This window comes from Pterocles gutturalis, unplaced genomic scaffold (assembly GCF_000699245.1).
Source record: "Pterocles gutturalis isolate BGI_N339 unplaced genomic scaffold, ASM69924v1 scaffold12625, whole genome shotgun sequence".
NCBI lineage: Eukaryota > Metazoa > Chordata > Aves > Pterocliformes > Pteroclidae > Pterocles > Pterocles gutturalis.
In genome coordinates, this window is record NW_010143545.1 from 1 (window position 1) to 11158 (window position 11158).

General features: G+C 43.2%; 1 protein-coding gene across 1 annotated transcript in view; it reads left to right on the forward strand.

Annotated features, from left to right (window-relative positions):
* Positions 1-1603: 1603 nt before the first annotated feature.
* LOC104470010 (mitogen-activated protein kinase 10) overlaps positions 1604-11158 on the forward strand; it is a gene marked incomplete at its 5' end in the record, with an annotated part of 18142 nt that continues 8587 nt past the window's right edge. The window contains 2 exons of the mRNA XM_010084781.1: positions 1604-1786; positions 4142-4266. Coding sequence (XP_010083083.1) covers positions 1604-1786; positions 4142-4266 — 308 coding nt within the window. The remainder of the gene's footprint in view (positions 1787-4141; positions 4267-11158) is intronic.

Sequence of the window (11158 nt, forward strand, 5' to 3'; positions counted from 1 at the left end):
CCCCCTTTTTCCCTTCTCTTTCTTTTTTCCCTTCGCTTTCTTTTTCCCCTTCGCTTTTCTTTTTTTTGCTGCTGTCTGCTTGGAAGCAAGTCCCGTGTTTGTCCCTCCCTTCCCTCAGCCTGCACAGGTGGTGCTTCCAGCAGCAGTTCCGTTGCTTGGCTTCCTCACCCATTCAGCTTCTCTTGGCATAACCAACAGCACCTTCCTTTCTGTGCTCTCTGTTCTTCTCTGCATTGACTCTTTATTTTCAAGTGCCTCAGAAAGACCTGCTTCTGAAATAGCCCAGCCAGCAAACAAGGTGTGGTAATGTGAACAGAAATCTAAAATGTCAAACCACTTTATTTTCTCATAAAGTGTTTCATGAGATATTCAGACTACTCTTTGAGCAGCTGTAGCCTTGGCTAACTTTATTATTGTTGCAATTGTGAGGAACTGTCTTTACTATTTGGGAAACTCTTCCACACTTATGACGGTAATAACTTAGAATAATTAAACAAACCCTCTCTATGATGAAAAGCTTTACATGTTTGTCTTTTAAAAAGATTTTACTTTTCTATTTGCAGTGTGTTCTTAATGAAACACCCCTCACCATATTTGTTAGCATCAGCGTACCCATGGCTGTGTGTTCTTTTCCTTTTTTCCATGTTGTGATGAGATTCTCAGCGTTGTGAATTAGTGTGATGTGGAGATGGCACTGATTTGATAGACGTTTGCTTCATACTTCTTTTTTATTGCTTGTTTTGGCACAGTAAGGCTTGTTCTGAACACGGCTGGAAAAGCTACATACCACCTCTCAGGTGCCTAATTGTTATCTCAAGAAAACTAAAAAAACCAACACCAAAACAACAAAAAAAAGAAAAACCCCAGCTCAGTACAAATGGCCTGTAATACAATTGCTTTTGAAGCGTGAGAGCCTGTTTCTTATTCCTCAGTAACAGCTTAGCAACCTAGCCGTCACATTTGCAGTTAAAGAAAACCATCTGTCTTTACCTGAGGCATCATCTGTCTGTAGAAAATGAGTCCTGGCGCGTTCTTATAAAAGCAAATTGCTTTTTGGGGGTTGCTGGTTGGGTGGGTTTAGCAACATTAGCACCAATTAAGTTATTGGAGAGAATAAACATAGAAAGGCAAAGCAGATGAGTGGAAGGCGACTTGTGTCCTGTGCAGAGCTCCTCTGAGCCAGCTGGGTCTCACCGGTCACGGACCGAACAGAGAGGGCGGGTGGACGCCTCGTTCCTCCCCGCTGCGCCCGTGGAGCCAAGGGGCAGAGAGGCGGTCACCTGGGTGGGAAAAGAAGGGAGCGCAAGCCTTGGATTACAAGTTAAAAATAAAAATGGTAACAAGTGTTGGCCCAAAGAGGGGAAGCTGTGTATTTTCCCGTGGTGGTTTTAGAATTGCACAGTGCCCTCCAGTAAGTACACGTGGGAGAGAGACTTGGGCCCTTTGCGGGCTGTGGGAGCTGGAGGCATGAACACAGCTAGTGACTGCAAAGGTGTTGTAAAGGGATAAACACCTCTGAGGCGTCCCTGAAAACACGCAAACAGAAATGTCGGGAGACTACACTGGGGTTTGTGGTTTGTTTTCCTTAACTACTGCCGTTCAGACATTGATCAGTGGAATAAAGTCATCGAGCAGCTGGGAACTCCCTGTCCAGAATTCATGAAGAAGCTGCAGCCGACGGTACGCAACTACGTTGAGAACAGACCCAAGTACGCTGGCCTCACCTTTCCCAAACTTTTTCCAGACTCTCTCTTCCCAGCTGACTCGGAACACAACAAACTCAAAGGTATGTCTGGCAAAGGGACACGGTTCACGTGTCAACAGCTACAACGCAACAAATTCTTTTTCAATTTTTCTTCTCTCTCGTTGCACTCCCTTTTAATGCAGTTAGTTCCAGAGACAAATGACTGCATGGGTTTTATGCAGCTGAGAGGCAGCTTTTGGAAGTGATTTGTTGAGAACCTGGTGCTTGGGCAGCCAAGGGAACATACATTATCATTGATGAATATGTCGAGCACATCCCCGTGGTGGTCTCTGATGTTTCTGTACCATCAGGAACTGGGGCGTTCCTTTACCCTCATTCTTAAACCTGTAACACAAAGGAACGGTAGAACTTCCATCAGAAAACACTTGCAATGGTTTGTTTTAGGCAAAAGATATCAGTTCAGCCAGGTGCGTGCCTCACAGCTCGACCTTTACTAGACAGCAGAAGGGCGTTGGCAACATCAGCCCAAAAGGTCTGGGTGTAGCTGAGGTTTAGGATCTGCTATGGGTGGGTTTCTTCTTTGGAAAAATGCTGTGGTTTGTTTGAATATGGGAAGAAGAGCACTAAATTATGGTGCAACTAGGTATAGCTCTGTAAAATACACATTGCAATGATTTTAATCATATATTGAAGTCCTGTTATACTTGAGCAGGGCATTGACCTGCAATTGGAAGGAGTGATTTCTGTGTGTTTAGTATAGAAATGATTTCTCGTCACAGCTCTGGAACCCCCCATACAACTTTGTCCTGCCGATCAGTTCTGCACAACCTGAGTATTTAGGGCCACTTACTCCGGTGGCGTGTAACGGTTTTCAATTGCTTTAAATTTGCAATCATTATGTTACCCAGAGTGCTCTCCCAATTACCCACTGTTTCACAGCAAGGCTGCTGCCTCGGCTCTGGGAGCAAAGCGAAGGGTCTGAGCAGATACCTTTGGATACACATCATTTTAGACTCCTACTACAATAAAATTCAATAATGATATTTTCTTGGATTTGGAACTAATGAATAGAAATGCCTGTCAAACAGTGCTGTTATCTTTTGGATACAGGAGGCATATGCATTTGAGCATATGGAACGCCAGTTTTTAAAATACTGAACAAGGAGGAGTGCATTTAAAAAATTCTTCCTGTGCATCATCGTATCCTCCCATGCCCTGCCTAAATATTTCACTCTTGCTAACAATTTAATTAGATATTACTTTTACTCACCTATGTGTGATACCTAATAATATTTTTGCACTTATATCTCCTTACAGTCTTTTTCTTTTAATTTTCTTCTTCATTTACACGGGAAATAATTTTGAGTATGGAGGGAGTTTAGAACACTCTATTGATAGGAGTACTGGAGACGTATGTTGTTATCATTTTTATTACATGGGTTTAGATAGTATTATATTGTTACCAACTCTAAACATTGTAAAGAGTTCAGGTAATAGAAGGCTGAGTTTGTGACCTGACAGGCACAATGGGCTGTATTACCAGGTAAAATAAACCAATGTTGCAACAGAAAGCTCAACATATATATAAGGCTGTGCATTTTTGTAGTACAGGATGATGTGTCCCACTGATGTAAACTTTGCCATGGGGGACAAACAAGACTTGAGCAGTTCCCGAGGCATTTCCATACCATTTATATCAGGCTACTGGTTTGACAGTCTTGCTTCTATTGGGATGCCCTGAGATCAGCCTGGTCTATGCCTCACTAAAATATTGAATGCCTCCCAGCAGGCTAGGTGAAAAACTTGAAAACATACAGGAAAGTGTGGATGTTCTTCTGAGCCACCTTAGGAGTATCTGTAAGCTTCAGTGCCATGATTTCATACTTCATTATGTGAGCTTTTGTTTTCTCATCCTGGCAATGATACGGGTACCCCAAGTTCATTTTTCTTGGATATATTATCCAGCCCTCTCCATGCAATGTGCATACAACATGGAAAATTAAGGTGGTGAGGCAGTGGCCCAGGTTGCCCAGAGAAGCTGTGGATGCCCCATCCCTGGAGGGGTTCAAGGCCAGGCTGGATGAGGCTTTGAGCAACCTGGGCTAGTGGGAGGTGTCCCTGCCCGTGGCAGGGGGTGGCAGTGGATGATCCTTAGGGTCCCTTCCAACCCAAACCATCCTGTGATTCTATGCAAATCTCATTGAAGCTTGTCAGGGGACTTATTATATGCAGCCCTGATGTTGGCACGTTGATAATGAATCCGACCTAAAATGCTTACTGGAGAACTCTCACTATAAGAAGGCAAGGGGCAGAAGTGTGTATAACCAGTCTTTGAAGGGGTTCTGTCGTTGTTCCTTGCCTAACCCAGTTAACCCTCGCCTGGAGGCAGGGATGGCTTTGTACTAATGCTCTGTTCATCTGATTTCCTTGTTCTAGCCAGCCAAGCCAGGGACCTTCTATCAAAGATGCTAGTCATTGATCCGGCCAAGCGAATATCAGTAGATGAAGCCTTACAGCATCCATACATTAACGTCTGGTACGACCCAGCAGAAGTGGAGGCGGTAAGTGAGGCATGACTCCTTATTTCAGCCTGCTAAGCGCAGATATGATTCATAGATCCCTGCTGCTTTAGAGCAGCTCGGTAACGAGCATCCTCTAAAGAAACAGTGTTGTGACTGTGGTGGTCTTTGGATTTATGTGAAATGAGATCTGCAGGGATGCAAGATATCTCTTTGTTAGATAAACTGACAATAGATGGGAGAAGCAAAAACACTTCAAGCACATGAAGCCATTTTCTGCTTTCTTCTAGATAACGCGAATAAAAGATTTTGAGCCCAGTAGCTCACCTGTTTCTTCTAGCTAGACGAGTCTGCTACTATAAAGTTTCTGTTCTCGGTGTGCAATAAGTTGTATGAAATTATTTGTGTTCCATATCTGGAAGATTTCCAGCCCAAGGAAGAGGTGGTGATATTCTGTCTTTCCCTGGCAGTCTTGCAAACTTAAATCCTAGTAAAGCGATGCAAAGAGACTGAGCAATGTGGAGCCCAGTAGCCATTCGTATTCAAACCACTGTTCCTTGCAACATTCGTTCAACTCTTCTCTGTCTCTTAAAGATATTGTCTCATTTTGCTTATCAGGAGACTGGGCTATTCAAACTCTCTGCTGCTTCAGCTGGCTGATGAACCCATTAATGGATTTTTCATTTGCTGCTCTCTGAGTATTCAGTTTGACTCTTTTCCATTCTCTTTGCGTATTTCATGTTGAAATTCAGACATGCTATCTTTGACACTATTGGCCATATTTGACACATTTGTCTGCTGGTATCTTTACCCCAAGACAATCTTTTGTTAAAACAAGTTTTAAGTGGGCATTTGTGTTTTGTATTTCACTAGAAATAACACAGTCAGCATCAGATTTGGTCCTTTTTTTCCCACCCTCTTTTTTGTGGATTTTCCGGCAGCTAGTTGTGAGCCTTACTAGTTTGAAGTTGCCTGCTGCTGCATTTTACTGTTTTGGAGCCTATGACTTTTTTTTTTTTTTTTTACAGTTGCATTCAGTAAGTCTTCTCTTGTGTCTTGTTGTTTCCTGGCAAAAGGAGAAGAAAAGCCATAAGCCAAATTTTCCATTCTGTCTGTATCACAGACAGCAGGTACTAACTGGGGTTTGTGCTTTGCCTTGCCTCTTCCTTGATGAGAACTTCACCCCACCAGCTTACAGCATCAGACATTTGCGTCCATTTCATGGGCCAGGTGACGGAGGGCACAACAGGAACCTCAGCTAGTTATTGCCAAGTGGGCAGGCAAGGACTGAGTGAAGAGTGGGAGGAAGGATGGACTAGCCAAAATGAATATTCTGCCACTTTCTTTGGGAAGAGTTTGCAGAGGACCGGAATGAATTCTCCTTCAGGATCTGCAGCATGCCAAGGCTCTCTGAAGCAATCCTGCTTTTTCACAGTGTGCAGGCCAGGGAACCTGACAAAAGATCAACAGGAAAATGAGTGATGGAGCTGCTTTTGGTCACTTGCGTTGTGCTTAACCTCCCGCTATTTCTTTTTACAAGAGCATGTAGTGACATGATGAGGGGTAATAGACTTAAGCTGAAAGAGGGCAGATTGAGATGAGATATTAGGAGGAAATGTTTTCCTGTGCGGGGGGTGAGGCAGTGGCCCAGGTTGCCCGGAGAAGCTGTGGATGCCCCATCCCTGGAGGGGTTCAAGGCCAGGCTGGGTGAGGCTTTGAGCAACCTGGGCTGGTGGGAAGTGTCCCTGCCCATGGCAGGGAGTGGAACTAGATGGTCTCTGAGGTCCCTTCACAAACCATTCTGTGATTCTATGGTGGTGGGATGGTTTTTTTCCAGAGTCCTCCTCCCATCCTGCATAACACGAGGCAGGATTCCTGCCACTATCAGTAACCCTGTACAGCAGGGAGAACACAGAAATAGGGTACAGAGGTATTACAGAGGATGGCATTTTCAAGCAGTATCCATTGGGGAGGGGGTTTAGTTAACTCAGATGTCTAGTTAGATTACTCCCTCCCTCCAGTAAATAACTTCATCCAAAGCAGTTAGGCATCTGTTGCACAACATTCATTTGGCTCAGAGGCCCCAGAGGACACGTAACTGAAAGCTTTGAATACGGCAGAAATTTCAAAGGAAGCTGTTGCTATGTCATGGAGTGTCAGTGCTGGAGGCTGTGAAGAGCCCTGAGGACAGCTCAGGGAATAAGCAGAGAATTCAGTGTCGTGGTTTGACCTGGAGGGAGCGACCCTCCACGTCTGCCTAGATTTACGGCGTTATGCATGGGAGAGGAACAGGTAGAATAGCCCTGTCCAGTGAAAAAAGCAGACTAGTGAGGCAGTTACAGTCCCTTTTTATAAGTCTATTAAAAGTTTATGGTCTTTCACAGGCTGTATGGGGACAATAAAACTATCATGGCCCATTCTCATGGGCAAAGACCGTGACACAAATGGGAAGTGGTAGGAATGCAACGCCATTTCCCACTGATGTGCAAGCCCTCAGCATCTCTGAAACAATCGTCATATTTACATTTTGAAACAGGCCTTACACAGGTTTTAAGCTTACCTGTGGAGTGAGTGGGTAAATTAGATTTTGGATTTACAGGAAATTCATCTCCTAACCTAGTTGGCCAGCTGCTTTTGAGCCCACCCAGCATGCGTCTTTTATAATAGAGTCACAGCGTTAGACTGTGTATCATTGCTCTGAAATTCATTCGTATAGTGTTACTCGCAGTTAAGAGAATCTCTGTATTCAACCAATTATAACTAAAATACATGTTTCTAAAAGATATGAAAGCGTACAGATAATGGATGTTTACGATTGTGAGGCATTCCCAAGATTTTAGGAACTGTTGAAATCTCTTCCCAATCTTTACACCCAATTTGTATGTAGGTCAGAGTTCTAAGAGGAAAAGTATTATTTACTAATATCACACAGGAAATTGTCAAATCAGAATAGGAACCCATGGACCTTACGGCTGCCCAGGGCAGTGGTGGAGTCACCATCCCTGGAGGGATTCAAGAAACGTGTAGATGTGGTGCTTCGGGACATGGGTTAGTGGGTTGGGTGGGGTTGGGTTCATGGTTGGACTTGATGATCCTTGAGGTCTTTTCCAACCTGAATGATTCTGTGATTCTGTATTTCAGTTAACGTTTCCTTCTTCCTGTACATTTTATGTAGAAACTGTCTTGGTTCCACTTTTAAACAAATACTTTTGTTTATTACCCTCATGTTAGGATATTTACCCACATAACAGCATTTGGAATATTACAATGAATAAATGAGACACACAACACCTTTTCTCCCTCAAAGTGCTTTGTTCTTTTTTAAGGAAAGCCAGCATTTCCAACATCTCTTGCCTCCATGTGTAGACTGCCCTGTTTATTGTAGAGAATGTCAATATTTCCTTGATGCCATATTAACTTTTCTGTTTTCTTGTCTGAAAATGCTGTGCCTGAGACTTTGTTTTCATTTGCATAGCTGCTTTGTTTGGAAGTTGTGGTACATTCTTATCCTTCATTGAGGTGATCTGTGAATAAATCCCAAATCTGGTATTGAATTTTTTGTATCTCCACTAATGTTAATGCCATGCTGTCTCTATGCATGTCACTGTTTTTATCCCCAAATGCTTAAATCATTTGTGAACAGGATGGATTCCTAGGCATATGCTTCAGAATAGCTTCAGCGTTTAGGGGCAATTGCTTAGGACTTAATCTTGCACATTTTTTTTCTTCAGCTATGAAGGACTTAGGAATCACTTTGTTTTGGAACCGTTTGAATATCCACATGATCTCATATTGGTTCCTACTTGGGAACAGTATTGTTCTGTTCCATTCCATGGGAACAAATCTAGTAGCAAAATTTGCTGCAGATTCTTATCTGGTCGTTTTTGTGAACTGGTTTCAAAATTCATCGTAGATTTTTCCCTTACCTGTCGTTATTGCTTGTTAGCTGACATATGCCATGCATTAGAAGAGAGATTTCTTACAAAAAGGAAAGATCAGATTTGAAAAACGTTCCTTTTAAGCATTTCTCTCTGTTGACAGAATTTTACAACAGTGATGGATTTTTGGTGGTGTTTTATTCACTGCAACTCACACCCACAATGGTTTTCTTTTCATAGGATTTGTATTTCACTGAGGTATCTCTGCCTCTAGGACCACCTATGAGGGGCTCAATCCTCATTCATTTTTCTGTGCACGACAAACTGTGTGTTACCTTTTATTATTGTGATGCTGTTTCCTACAATGCTTACAAAGAGAGTTTGGTTTGTGCTTGTCAGTCCACGGACCTCTCCAGGATAGAAGCCATTGTTGTATTGTCTTAGCTCTTTCTGTATAAACTATCCATGTCCACCTGTTAAATGGAATGTATTCAAATGGATTTCAAATTTCATCATTTGTCATTAAAAAAAAAAAAAAAAAAAAGATCACACCTCTCTTATTTTACCTATGAGTGCTTAGCATCCGTGATGATGGAGAAGCACCTCTGGAGAGCTCTGTGACCGCAGCAAAAAGCACTTCAAAGAAGGTGTCACCTTCATTGCATGTGACACTTCATGGCAAAATCAAGGCTGTCAGCTTGTGCATCTTCTGTGGTATTCTTTTCTTTTGCTCAGCTCTGCGTGTATTTGGAAACGGTGTCTCTCAACTCTTTGGTGATCTGCCACAGGGGTTTTTTAGCCATGGGGTACAGGGCTTGCTTTTCTGCTTAGAGGTCGATGGTGCACATCTGCTGGCTCACAAAGGCAGTTTGCAGCTCCGCGTTGTACACCAGCATGGATATTTTCCCTGGTCAGCGACATCTATCCATTTATAGCTGATGAATTATGGAAGCTGAGCACAGCTTCTGCAGCAACCTTTGGTAGTGTCAGTGAGAAGTAGCGGTTAGAGAAAAAAGAAGGCTTTCTTGTCTTCTTTGTCTCTTCCAAACCAAACTAAAGCTTTTTCCGGCTTGCTCTTGTATGTATCTTGCAAGCTGTTCAGTCATCTGTGTGTAGCCAAGTAATCCTGACCCCTGCTGCACGGTGTGCTTACAGTCCAGCTGTCCAGAGCAGCTCAGCCCCAGTTTCTTTGACACGTACTATGGGTGGAGTTTTCCAAAAGGGTCTGTGAACGAATGGGCACAAAGGCATCTCTGCTTCCATCTCCACAGCTGAGACCAGACCATGCCCAGCCCACCCTGGGTGAAATCCTGGGCCCTTAACATGTTCCTCTCCAGCTAAAGAGGCTCCAGGCCTCTGGTGCCAGCACACTGGGGTACTTCTGCTGGTGCTGCGAAAATAAATACAGAAATGGTACCAGGAACACCATCTAGGCTGTAGCAAAACACAAAGGAATTTTTGTATTCACCTGTTCCGAGGATCTAAGCCATTTAACAAATAGTTTAACCTCACACCATTAATTTTTACAGCCTCCATTGCCTCTGGTATCTGTACATTGCTAATTCTGTCACTGCCTGTACACCACACCACAGGCTCCAAACCCTGCAGTTCTGGGAACAGATGCAGAATCAAGCCTTGCTCCTGCCAAGCTTTCTAAAAACAGCTCATCCCAAGGCCTTCGCCACGCTGGCACTCGCTCTGCAGAGGCAGGGGCAGGGATGGCAGGATCCATAATGAGGGGGAGCTTCAGCCCCTTCCCTTCACTCTCTAGCAGTCGTGTACAAACCAATCCGTGCTGCAAGAATACATCAGCCTCCACGCTTGCTTTTCTTTTTCTGTAATGAAAAGCTTTTCATCCCTGGATGTTAGATATTTTAAAAAATCTAGTAGTCTCCTGTTGTTTGTCTTAGCCCATGAAAAACATTGCCTTTCGTGGGTTTTGGGGTGGGGTGTTTTGTTTGGGGTTTTTTTGTTGGTTTGGGGTTTTTTTTGGTTTTGTTTTCTTTTTTTTAGGAAAAGGTCAGTGTAGATACATTCAGGGGATTTTTTATAATTTTTATTCTATTCAATGAATGTTAAATTTAATACAAAAATATTTTTTAATCCATCTGTAGAATGTGAAAGCCAAGAACTGCTGAAACAATAAGGAATTATTTTAATACGTACAAGAAAAATATAATTAATTCCTTCTCCTCCACATCTGAAAATACATTCTATTCTTTGTTATTGTTGCCGATGCGGTTGTTTACAAATCAATCTGATTTGGGGAGAAAATGTCTCCCTTAAACTGAAGCTAGATGCTGCCACCCATAGGCTTGATGCATGCTCTGTTTTGATTTAGTGCTAGCTTAACTATACTTTGTCTGAAACCTGTGCAAACTAAACCATCTCGCTCTCTATGGGGACGTATGAAGGATTTATGAGAATGTCTACACCACTGCAGCTGCATCCACAGAGAAAACTAACAATGATGGGCTCAGTCATTTTCTAGGGCATTTGAGTTAGGCTGCAGAGTAATTTTTAGGCACCTTTGCCCCAGGACTGAAATCAGGTACCCAGGGGGGCCTGGGTATGGCAGATGCTCTGTTGCTGTGACAACATTCGTGTTAAGAACCTCTCTTCCTCCCTCTGATTTTAGAAACTGGTTAAAAAAGAAACCAAGCAGCCAGGTTAGCAGAAGCAGGGCAGTCAGGCTGGAGGGGATATTATCCAGCCTGATAACAGTGTATTCAGCTCTGTGGTTCTCATTAAGATCAGTGAGGATCGTGGGAAAATAAATTCATTCCTGATACTGCCGTGGTATTCTCAGCTAAGCTCTGTGCCTTGAATTAGTGAAAAAATGTCCTAAGGGCTCATTTCCTTATATCAGGCCGTTTAGATGGGAGAGCTTCACTGCTCCCAGCACGAGGAGCTGGCCTGGCTTTTCAGCAGAGCTCCATTCACCTGTGTTCTGCACAGCCTTTAGATGTTATAGAACCTGCCTGTGTGAAGAGGAGGGATTTATTCATGTTGTTATCACACTGAATATTTGTTACCCTTGGCTCCTGTGTTCCTGC